At 41.9% G+C, this 20778-nt stretch overlaps 1 protein-coding gene across 2 annotated transcripts in view; it reads right to left on the bottom strand.

The window, feature by feature from the left end:
- DNER (delta/notch like EGF repeat containing) overlaps positions 1-20778 on the bottom strand; it is a 219841-nt gene that overhangs the window by 55792 nt on the left and 143271 nt on the right. For both annotated transcript variants that reach the window (XM_088466570.1, XM_088466569.1), the window contains exons 2-3: positions 14366-14647; positions 1326-1420 (exon numbers count right to left, since the gene is read on the bottom strand). In XM_088466570.1, the coding sequence (XP_088322696.1) occupies positions 1326-1420; positions 14366-14647 (377 nt within the window). The remainder of the gene's footprint in view (positions 1-1325; positions 1421-14365; positions 14648-20778) is intronic.

Here is a 20778-nt window from a genome sequence, read left to right on the forward strand (position 1 = left end):
CAGCAAAAAAAAAATAGTTATAAAGATATTAATTATACTTGCAGTTCAAAGAAGCATCACCTTTTTCTTGTCCAAACTCTCTATAACTACAGCAACCCAAAGGGGTCAAAAACCCTCCAGAAACTCTTACCTGTCCTCCATTTCTAGGTGTGCTGTCAGGACAGTAAGAATTGGGGGCAACTGAAGGGAAGCATCAGTACATATGCAGGAAAACGTGCAGCAGTAGTGTCTCTGGAGGGGGTGAAGCAGAGGGAGGGGAGAGGAGATGCTGACTGTGGGCTGAGATGCTGAGGGTTGGCTGAGTCTCCCATGTAGGCAGCAATTGAGGAAAGGATGAATGAGGTAAAACGGACTTACCCACCAGCCATTTTGGGTGAGTACAGTAGCAACTATATATAGAAATAGTCACAATGGGTTCCTATAAATATGTCTGTTAATATATTATAAGTATTAAAATCAACTTAAATTGAGATTTATCCCTCACAAATAGATCCAGCATATATTAGCATTATCACAAACTGAATATAGCGTGACAGACTGATACAAATAAGATAACACAGTCTATAAAATAGAGCACAGGTTCTCAAACTCGGTCCTCAGAACCCCAAACAGTGCATGTTTTCCAGGTCTCCTCACACAATCACAAGTGAAATAATTATCTCCACCTGTGGAGCTTTTAAAATGTAGTCAGTGAGCAATGACTACACCTGTGCACCTGCTGGGTGATCTGGAAAAGGTGACCTGTGTGGAGTCCTGAGGACCGAGTTTGAGAACCACTGAAATAGATTATATAAACTAACCAACACAACTCGGAACAACGACGATTTGATGAATAAATAGAAAAATAAGCACCAAGGGTCCAGAATAAAGATCAATGTACCACTCAGGAATGCATACTTTGCACACCAAGGGTTGGGGAAAATAGCACTTCACACATCACTACAGCAACCCCCAATCAATTGCAGCAATGGATCATTTCTACATGTTTGTAGAATGCTGTGCAATATATAATGTGGAATAAACTGCAGCCAGTCCAATTGGGACTTCTGGAGGAGAAGGAGTAAGAAACCAATGGACCTCAATAACTTTGGTGAACCCCAACCTTGTTGATCCTTCTGTGATGCTACAAAGTTGCATAGCCAAAGTCACCATGGCACATGCAGTCCTCAAGGTGCAAAGAGACAAAAGTCTACAAAAATAATCTAGATACAGTATGGACACTTTTCTGCTGCACATTTGTAGTACTTAGGCAAACATATACCACACCCAACCCTAATGAGTCCAAAGTGTACAACACAGAATGTGGTAAATCCACAAAATCTTACTTTACTGATGTGTTCTCTGGAACTTCGAAAGTCACCAGTCGCCCTCCAGAGGAAGTGTTAGAACTGGCATTTCCACAGGCAACATCTGGAGTTATCTGGAATATAAAAAGATTGAAACACAGGAGGTCATTAATGATGCAGTGGCTGTGTTTGTGTAATGCTGCACCAGGGATTGTAGGCAGGTGGAAATATCTGAAGAAGTGCACAGTGTGAAAGTGCAAACATCACAAAATACAACCTCCTACCTCTTAAGGACCACCTATTTCATATAAGTGATACTCCATATTACTCCATATAAGAATACTCTGTATTCTCAAATATTCTCCATATGGATTTCTTCATTTGGGACGGTAATTTTTCAATATAGTTGCCCCACTTCTTGTGAAATGTTACCACACCTTTTTTCTATATCGAAGGTGGCCATCCTTTGTTCATGATGAAGAATCTCTCCATTCTTTTACAGTCAGAGAGGATTGGGAAATCCAGTGTTTTAAAATAATGTGTTTGGCTACAGTAACTGTCACCATCAAAAGAGTTATGTGTGGGCTTAATGTTGGGTTGGGATCCCAAATGGAGAAGTTCATCGAGTTATCGAGCAGTTTATCCCAGAATCTGCTAATCTTTCTGCATTGCAAAAGATTATGGAACAACATAGCATGGGGGTCGTGGCATTCAAGACAATTCCCTGAATCTACAAAGTGTTTCCTGTAGGCAGGAGAAACATAGGTTCTATTTAACACTCTTAAGTGCGTCTCCTGTAAGGAGGCCGATTTAAGAGCCGAAAAAATATTAGCAGTATTAGGTAGATTCAAAGTTTATTAGCTCTGGTATCTCAGCATGGCATGCTCTTGAGGTATTAGACAATAACGATGGGTCAGAGCTAATTAGGTCAGAATATAAATAACATATTCTAAATTTATTGAGGTGACTAAAAGCCAAAACCTCAGATAAAATATTTGGAGTCTGGGCATTAGGGAGAGGGTCAACCAAAGACTGAATATAATGGCGAGCTAGGAGGAACATAGTGGGGGAGGTGGAATCTATCCTGTAGCTGGGAAAAGGAAAAATATGTCCCCCGGGTCAAGCACATCCTTTATGGATAGTATTACTTTATAGGCCCATGTTTTAAATGCTGCTTTGTCTATATAGAGAGAGAAAAAGCTGGGTTTCCCCAGAAGGGGATGTGAGGAGAGGAGTAAGAAGAGGACACTGGTGCGATAAGGGGTTGGGATGTGCAATTTAGGGGTATGGAGCAGTGCCGGCGGAGTGTATGGGTGAAATAGAGTCTCCTGTAGATCTTTATTGGTGAAGTGGCCAGTATGTAAGATCCAATCCAAAATATGTCTGTGTGCTCTGCTCTTAAGTTAGCTCTTTTACAGGATATTCATATTAGGGTATTATTCCGAACTTATATGTCCCCAGCCCACAGGAAACATTTTGTTGCATCAGAAACTGGTGAGTGCCCCAAATTCCGTCATCCCAGTGCCTGATTGTCACAAAACTATGGTACTGCTGTAAGATTAGTCGGTTTTGGGATAAGCTCCTTAGCAATATGAAAGTTGCATTGGGACTCGACTTGCTAAGTGTACAGAAACTCTTCCTTTTGCTGACTTCTCCTTGTGGGAAGTGGATTCTTCAGTGTGTCCATAAATACTCCTCACACTGGATAATCTTCCCCGACCTTGGGTGAATGAAAACTCTGGCATTGGTAGTACTCTGATTTTCAAAGTACTACATCATGAGAGATGAATGGCTACGTTCAATATTGAAAAAGGGGTCTTAGCATTCCACAAAAAGTGGGGTAATTATAGTGACAGCCTCACCAGCCCAAACGCAGGACAATGTATAAAAAATATTTGAACATACAGAACAAGACAACTTAATACAATTAAGCCCCTTTCATATACCAACGCTTACAATTTCATTTTAGATGATTGTGATTTTGAACTTCACATTTTGCAGTATTTTGAGTTTTTCTTGTTCATTGAGATTTGTATGTACCTTTCATTTTATCTTTATTCCACTGGATTCCCTAATGTTATTTTATTTCCTTTTTCTTTTGTCTTTATTTTTCTATATTTTGTTTTTATTGCCTCCTTGTAGTTTTCATATTTCTTTATGCAGCCACCACTATTGTATCTCCTTGTATACAGTTCATGTAACTACACTAATTGAAATGGAAAATGTCAGCAACTATGTTAAATGTTGTAGTATGTAACAATGACATTGTCTTTATCTATTGTTTTGTATTGCTGCTTCAATATGTCATTAACTTGTATCTCTGTTGTACAATAGACATTAAAAATTAAAAAATGCTGTAGATCACAGTAGATGCACTATTACTGTATTAGCATACGTGGGAGGGATTCATCCGCATTCAAACAATAAGTAGTGGCTGCCAATCATCACCATCATCACTAAGCATTTTGCACCCGCAAGTGATTCAAGCCCCAAAAATGTGCATTTGCGTCTTTCTTGTGGTCAGTATAGGAGATGGAATTTGCTCCAATACACACTTAATGTACTTGTCACAAGCCACCGCTCAGGTTCTGGTTCTCACTAGGCAACTAGGACGTTGTTCTTTCCGGCCGCAGGCTCCGACAGTTCCGTCGATTGCTGGGCAACAAGGACACCAGATCAGGATGGCGCCTGCAGTTGCCAGGCAACCGGGACGCCGAACAGCCACAGGGATTGCCTGTCGTTGATTGGAACTTCTGCTTGAACGTGCAGCATCACAGCTGCTTACAATTCTCAGGAATCCCGCCTTTTCTACCTGCAGTGATTGGTGGATCTCCATGTTATAAGACAGGCTAGCTCCTCATTGCCGGTTATAGCTTATGCCTTGTGTGTAAGTCCCTGGCCTTGATCATGAGGAATATCTGCCAGCCAGAACTTTTGCTGTGATCCTCTGAACTCTGTCCTGCGTTCCAGGTGTCGTCTTTACTACAGTCGCTCCTCCTGCACAGTTATTCATGGAGCACCGACATCAGCCCGCGGCCTTGTCGCTTATTCCACCCATGTACAGCAACATCAGTCTGCGGCACTTGCCGCCCACACCACCTCAGTGCTGCAACGTCTACCCACGGCCTTGCCGCTTATTCCACCCAAGAGTAAGGACATCAGCCTGCGGCCCTTGCCGCTCACACTTTCTCAATGCTGCGATATCTACCCGCGGCCTCACCACTTATTCCTAGTTGCAGCGACATCAGCCTGCAGCTTTGTCACTCATAGCACCAAAGAGCCGCTCCATCAGCCCGCAGTCTAGTTGCTCAGTTTGCCACAATTCTGCAACTTCTACCCGCGGCCCTGCCATTCAGATCACCTCTGCGTAGCAATCCATCTAGCTACCCAGCCACTTCACTCAGCACCCAACTAGTGGCTCAGTTTATATCGGAGTTCACTACATTTGTCTCGTCAGATCCCTAGACGCATTCATCTCCAGGGATATGTGAAATACTGTCTTATGGTGGGTACACACTATACAGATATATCTGCAGATGATGGTCATTCATACACACTGAACGTCCATCATCTGTGTCTGCCCGCAGATCCCGATGGCCAGAGGGCGTGTCGGGGGGGTGTCCCAGTGGGCGGGGGCATGTCCCGTCCCCTCCCCATGGCTGCCGATGTGTGTGTACGGGCGGTCTGCAGACCGCCCGTACACACTTGCCGATGGACAGAGATGTCTGCAGTCATATCTGTCCATCGGTTGTGAAGCACAGCCAATGCGATATATCGCAGGTACACTCTGGCCGACTGCCAGCAAATATATTGGCCGATCAATTGATCGGCCAATGTATCTGTATGTGTACCCAGCTTAAGCCTCTACTGTTCCGAGCATAAGTCCAGGCGGCAACGTAAGTATGGGTGAGTGTGCTCAGCTCTAAAGGAACAACAGGGGGCTGTTATTGGCATTTAGACCTCACCAGTGTGACTCTAGAGATCTTGCACAATAGTAGTTCAGGTCATCATAACAGTACTTTGGCCATGCTTACAGAATATGATGCCAACTACCTTGATTGTAAACACAATGTACATCTGAAAAAAACCAACTACTGTAGCTTTGGGCACGAAAACAAAATTAGTTGTTATGTTTTGTTTTAATCAAATCATTCCCTCTGTTTAAACTAATAATCCTCTGTGGAAACCACAAGCCAGTAGTTAAACGTGCTTGATAAAAAAAAAAAGTAGAAACTATTGACTACCAATGAAATAATCTGCACACTTATTTAGATTTCATTTAATTATTTTGTTCTCATTATCAAATTTAAACATTATTTTGTGAGTTTCTTTATTATTATTATTATTATCATCATCATCACATTGTATTATATAACTTATTTCATTATTCTTTTTTTAATTATTTATCATACAAAATGTAATCATTCTTACTAACGACTTTATATTCATTCATCTTTTTCAGGCACTATCTTACAACATCACTCACACATTGGCCCTCAGCTCTAACAACCGCTAGGGTGATTACGACGAGACCCTAGGGTAGGGTCTCACTTGTCGTAAGCCCCGGAGAGCTTCTGGCCTCCCCCAAACGGTAGGCGTTCCCATGGGAAAGCCTACGTTTGGGCAGCCACCCCCCCGGCCCGCCTTCCAAATGGGGCGAGCTGTCAATCAACATCGACAGCTCGCCCCCTTTGGAAAGAGACCTGCTACGACCGGCGCTGTCGGTCGTAGCGGGTCTCACGCATGCGCACGAAAGAGCCGGCTCCCTCGTGCGCATGCGCACTGGACAAACATCGAGGCGGCCATGCGGTCGTAGACCGTACGGCCGCCTCTGAATGAAGCCCATTAATCTTACCTTCACAGAATATGTAACATATTTTATTATTCCCTCTAACAGTTTTATTTCACAATTCCTTTATTTTATTATTTTTAATATTCACCACATATGACACATTAATTCATATTTATTACATTTACTGTCTTCATCAACAATTTAAACTACTTTATTTTATTCTATCTTTTACAATATATCTTTAAATAATTCTTCTTGGCTTTCCCTTTTTTCATCTAAGTATAATTTTTAGTGTATTGTTTAACTAATTACTAATTCTTTTCTTCTACTATTTTTTTTTTTTATTATTTAATTTGCCATTTTATTTATGGATTGTTCTATTTTTTTGTAAGTACCTATCATATTGTATTATCAGCTTCATACGATCACCACTCATTTGTGAAACTAGGAGAAGGCTGGCCATTCATGTGCCCCCAGGCACCGGATGTCAGGCTGTGCCAGCTATCGCTGACATGTGCTTATGTTGTATAAGGGGATGCATTTGTGCTGCTGCTTTAGCTAGTACACACTCAGTGCTGCAGAGGAGAGGTCCATGCGACTTGGCACAGGGGTCAGAGTAGCATGTGCTGAACTCTGATTGGTGGGAATGATTACATGCAGTACTTCTTTAAAGCCCTGGAGCTTAGCACCCTCATGGTAGTGATCTCATCAGAGCGGTGTTCTGCTCTGCTGCAGATTGTCACCTACAGAACCTATAAACTTTCTGGCAGCCTTGCAGGTCCTATAAAATATCCTAAGTATTAGAAGTATGATCATGAATGGGGGGTGGTGACTGATGTATATGGAGGAAGGTGGAGGGGGGAGGGGGGTCTGATGTAATGTTTAAAGGTTCTGTTGGCATGTGGAAGAAGTCTTGCATATGGATGAGATCTTCTGGCAAGTGGAAAGGTCTGATGGTATGGAGGAGGTTAGATGGAATGTAGGGCCATTTCAGGATGCCTGATGGAAATGTAAGTGGCATTTGGGGAGGTTTGATGGTATGTAAAGGGCATGTGGGGAGGCCTGATATTATGTAAAAAACATTTGATGTGAGGAGGTCTGATGGCATGTAAGGAGCATGTGGTGAATTCTGATGGACATGTGGTGAGGACTGATAGCATGTGAGGTGTTCTTATGGGTAACTGGTGGGGGGCTGATGGCATGTGGGCAGAAATGAGGGGCAGGAAACTGGCATGAGGAAAGGTTTCAGGGGCATTCATGGACAATATAATTTTTTTTTTCCCCCAGTTGAACAGTTCTCTCCACAGTGATTGTGGATGCGGGAGTAGTGAACGAACATGGAGAGTCTATTGAAGACTATTTGAACACTATAAACACAGCTGTAAGGTGAGAGCTATGCTGATGATTTTTGTGAACACATTGATATGTCGGGATGCCCGATGGTATGCAGGGAGGTTTTGGGAGGTCTTTCACCACCTCATCCCATCTGCTGAAATAGTTAAGGACATTTAAGGCTGGAGTGGTACTGTTTCTGAGGTGTTCAGAACTCTTCCCTGCAAAAGGGGCTTTATATCTTTTGACACTGCTTTAAATCTACAAACACAAATACAGTGTACAAACATACAAAAGGAAAACCAACCAATAATACCAGCATCCACACAACATGATACACCTATTATGTACAACAAATAATGGGCCTGATTCAGAGCCGGTCGCTATTTGCGCTCGCTCGTCCAGAAAATAGGGGTGGCTATTCAAATGAACCGTTCGCTGTTTGCGGTCTGTTCACGCCTCTAGGTCTGAACGAGCGAACAAAACTTGCGTTCGTTTTTTGGGAAACTACGCCCCCTGGCCGCTCGCATCCTACGTCATGTCCGCTATTTATTAGATTAATCGAGTACATCGAACAGGGTATGAGCTGCTCGCTATTCTTGTGGTTGGTTTTTGCTACCACAATTTTGCGAGCAGTTCTGGCTCTAAAATAACCCAGTGACGTGGTCAATGACGCTGCTGTTTTAAATATGCACACCCATAAAACGCCCGTTTTGACCTTTAAGCACGCCTGCGATCGGATCTCCACTCCCCGTTTTCAAGCACCTTCCCCTGTTACCACCCACATACGCCTCATCCTGTCACTGAAATTAGCAGGCATTCGCTATTTTGCGAGCACATGAATTTCGGCCGCACTGACTGGTTCGCGCATGCGTATAACGATCCGTACGCATGCGCAGTTGGGCAAACATCGCTCGGAGCGAACGAGCTGCCGCTTACGAGTGGCTCTGAATCAGGCCCAATGTCTGAAAACATGTCTGAGAAAGGAGGAAAAGGGAAGTATCACTCACATGGAAAGATGCAGTATTCCTTACTACACTCGGATGATATGGGGCCATATGTAATAGGGTGAGAGTTTAGAAAATGTGAGAGGTCAGCAGTAAACTCTCACACTTTTTAAACTCTGTCAATGTAACAGAGGGCCTGATTCAGAGCCGGACGCTCTTTCAGAGTGCTCGCTCTGAATCAGTGCCCTCCTTTTCTTTTTTAGAGCAGCCTCCTGGCCGCTCGCATAGCTGTGGGTGACCACCCACAGCTATAGCGAGTGGCCAAAAAGATGGTCACGATGGTCAAGACTATCGCGACCATCGGGCTTGCGACGAGACCCTTGAGGTAGAGTCTCGTCTGCCGCAAGCCCTGGAGTGCTTTTGGCTCTATCAGAGCCAAAAGCACTCCCACTGACATCACTTGTGATGTCAGTGGTGCCGGCCCCAGACAGTAGGCGTTCCCATGGTAACGCCTCCGTCTGGCCAGCCAAGCCCCCGGCACGCCCACCAAAGGGGGCGTGCTGTCACTCACCATCGACAGTACGCCCCCTTTGTAGCGAGACCTATAGCGACGGCTTGCCCGTCGCTATGCGGGTCTCGCGCATGCGCACGACGGAGCCGGCTCCCTCGTGCGCATGCGCACTGGCCCAACATCGAACCGCCTGCGAGCGCTCAGCGCTCGCGAGCGGGTCTGAATCAGGCCCAGAGTCCGAGAACATGTTAACTCGCATGTTTTTAGACTCTAAAAACTCTCACGATATAAACTCTCATCCAGATGTTTTCCCATTTTGAAGATAAAATCGACCAATGTAAAGGTGCATACACACGTAACGATTTTGTAACCAATGATTTTCTGTCAGATTTTCTGTCAGATTATCCCTTGAAAAAGTGAACGATTATTTGAACGATGAATGAATAATGGCCCTCATTCAGAGCCGTACGCTCTGAGCAGAGCGCACGCTCTGAATGAGGGCCGGGCTCCATTTTCATGGAGCGTCCTCCTGGACGCTCGTATAGCTGTGGGTCACCACCCACAGGCTATACGAGCGTGCATTGTGATGGCCGCGATGGTCGAGACCATCGCGACCATCGAATTTGCGAGCCGGAGCCTGCGGTTGAGGTTTTCAACCGCAAGCTCCGGAGTGATTTTGGCTCTATCAGAGCCAAAATCACTCCCACTGACATCACTAGTGATGTCAGTGGGCCGGCTTCTGACAACATTGTGATGTCAGTGGGCCAGCTTCTGACAACATTGACAGCACGCCCCCTTTGATCGGACACAACGAGCGAAGGACTTTCCTTCGCTCGTCGCGTCTGGCGCATGCGCACGACGGAGCTCCCTCCGTCGTGCGCATGCTCAGTCCATAACATCGACCCACTTGCGAGCGGATAGCCGCTCGCGAGTGGGTCTGAATCAGGCCCTATGTTCTTTCCCTTAAAGAAAATTGTCATGTTGGACAGTCTGAAATGAACGATGAACGATAACTACAAACTACAAATGGGAGCGCACATTTGTGATTATCGTTCATCGTTATAACTCATAAACTGAACAATTTTTTTGAACGATTTAACGATAACGACATCGTCATCGACAAATCGCTCAAAAAATCTTTACGTGTGTATGCACCTTAAGAGTTTAGTGCTAAGCTCTCACATTTTCTAAATTTGGTCCATGCTATGAGTACTGGGAAGCTCAATTCGTGGAAATGTGTTTATTATATACTAGTATCAGTAAGCTTCAGGGGCATATCTATAGTGGGTACAAGGTGTATAGTGCACAAAGCCCATGAGACAAGAAGGGGGAACAACATGCACCTAGAACAGGGCTAGGGTTAGGCTGCGGGAGGGGTGGATTAGTGTTAGGATTGGGGTTAGAATACTTACCAAAATCTGCTGTTGCCACTGGGATGGGAGGTCGCTGTTGTTGTTCTGACCATCGGCATTGAGACCGTCGGGATCCCGTATCCAACCCTACCCACCCGACCCATCTCTCTTTCTCTCTACCGTCCTCTCTCTCTCTCACTCCCTCCCCCATGTCTCACCCTCCTCCACTCCTGTTTCTCTTTACCACCCCTCGTCTCTCTCCCCCTTCTCTCTAGCTCTCACTTCACTCTGCCACCCCCCCATCTCTGATCACTCTACTAGTCTCCCTCTCACTCCCGTCTCTTTCTCCATTGTGTCCTCCCTACCCCATCATATCCTCCATTGTTTCTCTGTTTGTCCCCCTCGTCTCTTTTTCTTACTCTGTCACTTATTAGATTTTTTTTTTCGATGTCTTGCTTTCTCTCTCTATCACTTATTAGTTGTTCTCTAAGGTCTCTATGGGCATGAGACACACGCTATGCCAATATTCACGCAAACGGACAATGCTTTTTCTTCTCTGCATGTGGCTGAGTCGCACCGTGCATGCATCCCAATTTTCTTTGTACAGAATCGCATATCAAATTTAGTCGAACGGTAGCAGATATGTACGGGGCATTCCTGGACGGGGTCTGGGAGGTAACAGGAGGTGGCTAAAATGAGGCACGGAGATGTTGTGCCTTATGGTAGTACTCAGGCAAAGAAACTGCACCTGTCATAGGGCTGGGCAAGTTTCAATGGTGCAACCGATGGTGCATTTAAAGATGCAGCAAGCGACATTCCAGCATCTAAAGATGATGACAGCGGGCGTCTCAGTCCTTGCACATTCGGATACACAAATGTACACCAGAGAAGGTGTCTGTAGCGACATTAGCATAAAGACGTAGGCACAACTGCCGCAAAAGTCACTGCCACATCTGACTCAGAATCAGGCCCTATATCTCTCTGTTGCTCTTTTCTTCAGTCTCTTTCTCCTCTTCCTGTTACGCTCTCTGAGTTCACACGGCCGGTCCCCGGCCTTGCTTTCAGCGGTTGTCTGTGTCGGTTCCCAGCAGTGGGATAAGTACGGAGAGGCACGGTGGTCATGTGGACATCGGGGACAGGAATAATCATCCTCAGCACTCTGCACTCTGTGAAAGCAATGGCAAAGTGCAGAGTAGTCTGAGGAGTGACATCACAGGGATTGTTTTGAAGGTCTACTGCAATACTTTCTCAGCTACTGGACCTAGAGAGTTCAACTAGCATTAGCGCTGTGGCTTCCTTCAGCGGCAACAGCAGCTCGACAATGGCTGCTTTACTAGTGGTGGCTTCTTCCTTACAGTAGCCACCTGCACTTTCCCAACCACCAGCTACAATTATTCTGCTGTCTTCTATATCTTATATCTTAGTAAGCTAATTTGGGCAGCACCAGCTTTACCGTGTGTCATGTCATCATAGGCAAACGCAGGGGGGGTTTCCGTCTGCCTGGAAACCCCCCTCCCCAGTCCACACCATGACCACAATAGAAATAGTAATGTAAGAATTTTACTAGTGCAGCATTTTCTTCACAGTATCACAAATGAAATAATTAGCACCACCTGTGGATCTTTTAACATGCATTAGTCAGTAATAAATAACCTGTACACCAACTAGGAGATCTGGAAAACATTCACTGTTAAGGATGTGCTGCTATAGAGCCCAGGCAGGGCAGTGCTAGGTTATTCTGCTGCTCCCCCAGACTTGCTCTAATACTCTGGAATGGTGCTCACATCTAAAATAAAAACATTCAGCTAAGGCAGGATGGCCCTACTGCCGCATTTAATGGATTACTATGATCGCTGGTCCTGTATATGCTGGAATTATGACACACAATACCCTTTGTATGACGCATATTAAAGCTGGTTAAGTTCTAATTCTACCCTCTACATGGACTGGCCACACTCACTCTAAAATCAGGCATTTGGAAACCCCCCTCTAGAAATCCTGCATTTGCCACTGGTCATGGTACATAATTACTTTATATTATAAAGCTCTCATTGTATATCACTGATTAATATGTCAGTACTTTATAAATAAAACATAATAAATAATTAACTTTAATTGTCATAATTTCTGATGTAATATTAGATTTATAGTAAGCAGATATTAGATTTATCGTAAGCAGGATACCCATGTAATCCAATGTAAGAGGATTTCATTTTTCTACAGTCTACACAGTGACAAAACTGTCAGACCCAAGCCTTTGTTTCTACTCTCTTCAGGGTAGATTAACAATGGGGTGGCTGGGCCTACAGCTCCTGGCCTCCACATAAATATAAGCCCATCATCATGACAGCATGTTTACCAGCCGCACACATGTGGGAAATAAATCATAGTTAGTACAATTGTATTTCAATGTCTCTCACAAATGATGCAATTTGTTACTTGATACATATTTAGATAGACATTGGGGCTTATGGTGTAGGGGTGGCCACGCCCCCACCCAGCACTGAACACGCCCACACAGCACTGGTCACACCTCCATCACTTCCCACAATAAGTCCTTGATCATTTTCAGGCCCAGGTCGATGTGGCCTTTATTCCGGCCCCAACCCTCCTGGCAGCAGAGCTACAGAAACAAATGGTTCAGTGAGAGGGTGTATTAGTAGTTTGAGAGGGGTCACAACTTTATGCGTGAGCCTGAACTTCAGTGGCGAATGCTGCTAACACACCTGCACTGACATGAGGAAATAGGAAATACGTTAGTAACAAAATGCTGGGTAATTGGGCAGTAAATTGATTCAAATATAATTTGTTTCCGCAACAAAAAAAGAAGTTAAGAACTTTTTGAAAGGGGCCTCAGGTTGCGTGCAGGTGAGCTGCTATTAGGAGCTACATGACTGAGTGATTGAGGCTTTTCCTAGATGTATTTTTGAAACAATGCTAAGCAATTATAGCCATTCTCAAGCCATACAAGCATAGGAATCATTAGATGGAAACCAATCAAGTCAGTAACAGTGCTGGGCATTAGGGCACAGGGCAATGATTGCCAGTTTGCCACACAGTTAATCTCAGTGATGTTTTCCTTGTCATTTATATACAGTATGAAATCATCCTACTGCTGCTCATTACAGTCTATTCAGGCTGGAATTGCACTCCTAAATTACACAGCAAGTCTGCCCTTCATCTCTGTCCATCTCTGTCCTTAATAAGGAAGAATGATCAGAGATGAAGTAGTGTTCATTCTAGCATCCTGCACGGGATGTAGTCTGGAAGCCGACGGTCTACATGCCGACCGCCGGCTTCCAGACTGCTTTATCCCGACTAGGGACATATGACAGGCGTCCCTAGACGCCTGACATTTGCCCGACGTCGGGAGACCGGCGCCCAGCATCCCGATCGTGCGGATGCCGGGCGCCACAGCGGACAGCCGCGGGGGGGGAGGGTTAGTGCTCCCAGGGGGGGCTTAGGGTTAGGCACCTACCCCCCCCCGGAAGGTTAGGATTAGAATAGGGGGAGGGAGGGTTAGGGTTAGGCACCCCCTGGGGGACTTCGGTTTAGGCAGCGGGGAAGGGGGGGTTAGGTTTAGGCGGTAATACATATCACACCACCCTGCACCTGTCACAACACATGCAGTTCCTCTTTTTTGCCTTCGGTATCGTTCTCTGCTCTGGTGCTTCTAGCACACTCTGATCTGTATCTCAGTAGGTTGTTGCATCAGCTGAGTTTGCTATAAGCACCAGAGAAGAGAGCGACACCCCAGGCAGGAAAGTGGAACTGTACGAGTTGTGACAGGTGCAGGGTGCTAGAATGAACACTATGAAGTTTGAGATTTCAGTGTATTGTAACAGGCAAATTAACTTAAAACTTATAGAGGTTAGAGCTGAAACAGCGCCACAATTCTGATCATAACAGTCTTTTAAAAAGTAGTTTTCGTGAATATTTTTTCTAAAAGTATCGCTTTTAAAAACATTCTATGGAGATAGGAAATGGACACACAATTAGTTTTTTATTTGAAAAAGCTGTTTTGGATCTCTGATTAGAACAGAAAAAACTTTGCCAAGACACTGTCTACCGCTGTAACCTGTAAAGTGTTTATAGTAGATGGAGGAGTCTAAGCTAATAATGACAATCTGATTGCCCTCACTCACCTGCACTTCATCCCATTGAAGGGTAGTCACCTTCTGTCCCACCCTTGGTCTCCATGTTGGAAGTGCTAGTACAGCTGGAGAGTGAGGCACTTCCATGGTGGGCTCTGACGTAGTTTGATCGAACTCTGGCAATTCAGTGATAGGGTCGTCTGTGGAGTCATGAACTGGAGAATCACAGTTCACCCCGGTGAAGCCATCACTGCAGATACACATGTAGCCATCCCCGTGGACAGTGCAGTTTCCATGGATGCAGGGCTTCTCTCCACAGGGGTCTGTAACCAACTGGAAGAAAAGTATAGACAAACATTAATAAGGAAATGAAATCTGCTCCTTGCATACGGTTTTATTATACACTTTTCTCAACTCCATCCTGACTGCATGTTCTTGTTACATTTTTGGAGCATCTGTGTAACTTGTAATTCTGTTCCGGAACACACGACAATAAATTAAGTGTAACACCTAAATTTCCATCATTAGTCCCTAATGAATCATAAACCTACGTAATGATATCTCCATTAGTCTCAAGAATTCTTGCAGTAAAGCACTTAATATCTGAACTCACTGACATTTGTATTAATGCATACCATGATACAATCCCTCTTTTTGTAACACATTATGTAAAGCGTAATACTCTCATAGAAGTCAGCACAATGTTTAATTTCACATGCCCAATTACAATAAGACAGATTGCAGTGTATTGATGTAAATGTTTCTACTTTCTTATAGCAGAAAAAAAAAAATCACATATTGAACACTATCAGCTTTCCCCACTTTATGACCAATCCTATTATTTAACATTGTGGTGCATCGGTTTTCTCAGCTATAACTTTTACAGTTAGTCCAAGCCAATTATTTTACTTAAAATGTAACCAATTTGGCATAAAAGCATCAAATACCAACTGGATTGTAAATAAAGTTAGACATTTATTTCATTTTTATGTTGCCACAATTTCTGAAGTTTATATCGTTATTATCAGTAGTATTTTAAACTGCACAGATTATTATCTATTCATAATAGGAAGTGTCTCTACTTTTGCCCGCACTAAATGATTCATGAGCCTGTCTATCATACTTCTGTCTTATACTGTGTGTTGATGTTTGAACAGAGTAGAAACTTCTGCAACAGGTCAGGTGTCAAGACTCACCATAACAGAACAATACAAGAAATATACACCATAACAGAACAATACAAGAAATATACACCATAACAAAACAATACAAGAAATATACACCATAACAGGACAATATAAAAAATATACACCATAAAAGAACAATACAATAATTATACACCATAACAGGACAATATAAAAAATATACACCATAACAGAACAATACAATAAATATACACCATAACAGAACAGTATAAGAAATATACACCATAACAGAACAATACAAGAAATATACACCATAACAGAACAATATAAGAAATATACACCATAACAGAACAATACAAGAAATATACACCATAACAGAAAAATACAAGAAATATACACCATAACAGAACAATACAAGAAATATACACCATAACAAAACAATACAAGAAAGATACACCATAACAGGACAATATAAAAAATATACACCATAAAAGAACAATACAATAATTATACACCATAACAGGACAATATAAAAAATATACACCATAACAGAACAATACAATAAATATACACCATAACAGAACAGTATAAGAAATATACACCATAACAGAACAATACAAGAAATATACACCATAACAGAACAATATAAGAAATATACACCATAACAGAACAATACAAGAAATATACACCATAACAGAAAAATACAAGAAATATACACCATAACAGAACAATATAAGAAATATACACTATAACAGAAAAATACAAGAAATATACACCATAACAGAACAATATAAGAAATATACACCATAACAGAACAATACAAGAAATATACACCATAACAGAACAATACAAGAAATATACACCATAACAGAACAATACAAGAAATATACACCATAACAGAAAAATACAAGAAATATACACCATAACAGAAAAATACAAGAAATATACACCATAACAGAACAATATAAGAAATATACACTATAACAGAAAAATACAAGAAATATACACCATAACAGAAAAATACAAGAAATATACACCATAACAGAACAATATTAGAAATATACACTATAACAGAAAAATACAAGAAATATACACCATAACAGAAAAATACAAGAAATATACACCATAACAGAACAATATAAGAAATATACACTATAACAGAAAAATACAAGAAATATACACCATAACAGAACAATATAAGAAATATACACCATAACAGAACAATACAAGAAATATACACCATAACAGAACAATATAAGAAATATACACTATAACAGAAAAATACAAGAAATATACACCATAACAGAACAATACAAGAAAGATACACCATAACAGGACAATACAATAATTATACACCATAACAGAACAATATAAAAAATATACACCATAACAGAACAATACAATAAATATACACCATAACAGAACAGTATAAGAAATATACACCATAACAGAACAATACAAGAAATATACACCATAACAGAACAATATAAGAAATATACACTATAACAGAAAAATACAAGAAATATACACCATAACAGAACAATACAAGAAATATACACCATAACAGAACAATACAAGAAATATACACCATAACAGAAAAATACAAGAAATATACACCATAACAGAACAATATAAGAAATATACACTGTAACAGAAAAATACAAGAAATATACACCATAACAGAAAAATACAAGAAATATACACCATAACAGAACAATACAAGAAATATACACCATAACAGAAAAATACAAGAAATATACACCATAACAGAACAATATAAGAAATATACACTATAACAGAAAAATACAAGAAATATACACCATAACAGAACAATATAAGAAATATACACCATAACAGAACAATACAAGAAATATACACCATAACAGAAAAATACAAGAAATATACACCATAACAGAACAATATAAGAAATATACACTATAACAGAAAAATACAAGAAATATACACCATAACAGAAAAATACAAGAAATATACACCATAACAGAACAATATTAGAAATATACACTATAACAGAAAAATACAAGAAATATACACCATAACAGAACAATACAAGAAATATATACCATAACAGAACAATACAAGAAATATACACTATAACAGAAAAATACAAGAAATATACACCATAACAGAACAATACAAGAAATATACACTATAACAGAAAAATACAAGAAATATACACCATAACAGAACAATACAAGAAATTTACACCATAACAGAACAATATAAAAAATATACACCATAACAGAACAATCCAAGAAATATATACCACAACAGAACAATACAAGAAATATATACCATAACAGAACAATACAAGAAATATACTATAATTGCTATATAAAAGCTTAAGCCACAAGAACAATAATTCCTAAAATAATAACAAATCCTCAAGACTCGCACTCAATCTCATACAGTGTTATGTGTGGTGACATGATATTATCTGCACCAGGAGGCAACAGATACATAGTTACAGATGACTATTCAAGGTGTCACTTATTTAATGAAGATCAAAGCTGAAGTATTGGAAACATTTTAGAACTATGGGCCTGATTCAGTGGTAAATGGAATTAAAACATTGGACGCAAACAACCAATATTTCAATTCTGCGCAGGCATTCGAGACGCACTGCGCATAGGTCTTGATGGTTACTGCAGGGGTGCGCAGAACGGAATTGCAGGGAGATCCGTGAAATTCTGATGGACGGTGACTGGGCGGGTGGCTATCAGCGGCGGGCACGTCGGGGGCTTGTAGGTGTCTGGGACGGTGTCAGTAGGTGCAATTCCACTGGCACTGGTGGCCATGTATTATCAGACATTCTAAGCAACCATAGGGTTGCTCTAGTGTTCGCTGGTGCGGCTGATGACCGATCGATGGTGTGACTATTTGCACGCATCGTCAGATTAGAGCGCAGCTGGTGAGTGTTTCAGTAGGAAGCCCATCAGCTGCAGCATTGGCATAAATTCACAGTAGCAGCAGCTACATTAACTACGTCCACCTCTGAATCAGACCCTATGTAACAATGACAAGTAACACGTTTCCCAGAAATCCACGTGGCAAAGTAGGTGGCTGTACGGGACACACAACAGAAAGCCTCTTCAAGCAACACAACCTAGAGTATCTTACGGCAACTCATGACTGTAAAACCCATCATTGTCACAAAATATATCATGTTGCACTTGAAAGAACAAGAGGCTTATTTAGCAAAGCCCTTAAATCCTGTGGAAACTGTCACAGGCTGCCTGCATCCCCCCCCTTCCTTTCCAGATGTGATTGCGCAGTAATTGGGCTGAGGGAGAACCCAGGAGTAAAGTGATACCATAGATAGATGCTGCAGAAAAGTGACCATGGAACTGTCAGTCTCCATAGTGTAATCATTATACTGCAACATTGCCACTAAGCACTTTCTGCACTGCTCTAGTTCTACTCCTACAGACAGACTGAGCGACAGCTTCTAGCTCAGGTACGTTATGATACGTCACATTATAAGCCAAAATGCTCAGACACTTAGCAATGGTTTTTATGTAAAACAAAAGGAATTACAGAGCGCTATTTAATTGTCTGCTAACAAGAAATGGGCGGTTTTTGTTGCATTTAGAGAATTGTGTATAATTTATTTCCATTTCCATAGTCAGAGTCAGAATGGCAATCTAAAGCAAAGCACACAAGCCCACATTTATTTACTGTACATGTCTGAGGCCAAAAATATATAAATAATCTATCTAAATCTACTGTCACAGGACTACATCTGTATGATGGCACCACTTCTGCCCCTAACCCCCCACCCTCATTTTATTATTTTCATTGTTAGTTTATAAGCCCTATTATGACTATTCCCAGCATGATAATAAAACATACCATGAGTTATGACATTTCTTTACTAGTCAGGACAGTGTACAGGGGCTTCCTTGCTGCTTTTCAAAACACTTTGGCTTGACATTAATAAAACAAGTGTCTGAGTGCCGCACCCCCGCAAGTGGCACCCCTAGTCATGTGCCTCACATGACCAATGGGAGATTCACCGCTAGGGATAGCCACACCCCTGCTGGCACATCATGCTTTACGGCATTGCACACACTTCTGTCAGAATAGGGACCTTTTAACAATGCTGCAAGGCCTTCCCACTAGTAAATCATATGTATTTTACTTGTTTAAGTAAGTTGGCCCCATCAATGAGTGCAAACTCCTTCAAAAATGTTGTGCACACCCTTATAGAGTCTATAGTATAGACTGCTATCCTGGCATGAGAATATTGTCAAATTTCTATGTTACCTCAACTGTTATCTTTGTGAAAAACAGTGAAAAAAGATGATACTTAATGGTATATTTACTAAACTGAGAGTTTTTAGAAGTGGAGATGTTGCCCATAGCAACCAATCAGATTCTACTTAACATTTAACTAGCATCTTCTAGAACAGGGATGGGGAACCTCAGGCCCAGGGGCAGTATATATCTCCTGGAAACATTTGGTCTGGCCCTCTGAGCGATTTTCTGCTAGCCTCATCTGGATAGCAGGGTGCATATAATGGCACTCTGCTGCCAGAATCTATGCAGCAGTGCCACCTAGAGCATTCTTAGGATACTTCAGACGGTCACACCGCTGCCCTTACAGCTCCCCGAAGCATCCTCAGGATGCTCCAGGGATTGCTGTAATCACTGGCGAATGTGGCCCAGTCCCCGTGTGACCTCACACGGAGGGGGCATGGCCTTTACCGGGACCGATCAAAACGGCCCTCGGCAGAAAAAAGGTTTCCCACCCCTGCTCTAGAAAATAATAACTAGAATCTGATTGGTTGCTATGGGCAACATCTCCACCTCTAAAAACTAAATAATAGTAAATTTAGCCCTTAATGGGCAAAAAGTGTGAGGGATGACAGAGATGCTTCCAATTCATCAGGTCTAACTTTATTGTTGGCAGTTAGTTTTGTAGTTTGCATTTAGTTTTAGTTTAGGTACATTTTTAATTTTTTAATTATTTGTCACCATGCAGCCAGATGGAAGCCATATTTATATCTCCATGGCACGTCAGTAAAAGTAGATTTCTTGCAATAATGATTTATCAATGATGAGGTTCAGAGGAGACCTGGACAGCCTCCCCGCTGCCCTCATATGGCTCTTTCTGAGTAGAAGCAGTTTCCACGGTAACCTTAGTGCCGAATTCCACTTCTGCATCAGAAACACAGTGCCCATGAATGTTGTGTTTTAGTCAACACTAAAAACTAAAATGAATGTTTAAATGGAAAATGCTGACTTTATTTGGCTTATGATTTATCAGATGTTATACTGTAATCTGCAGCAAACAGGTCA

This window comes from Taudactylus pleione, unplaced genomic scaffold (genome assembly GCF_031769625.1).
Source record: "Taudactylus pleione unplaced genomic scaffold, aTauple2 ptg000066l, whole genome shotgun sequence".
NCBI lineage: Eukaryota > Metazoa > Chordata > Amphibia > Anura > Myobatrachidae > Taudactylus > Taudactylus pleione.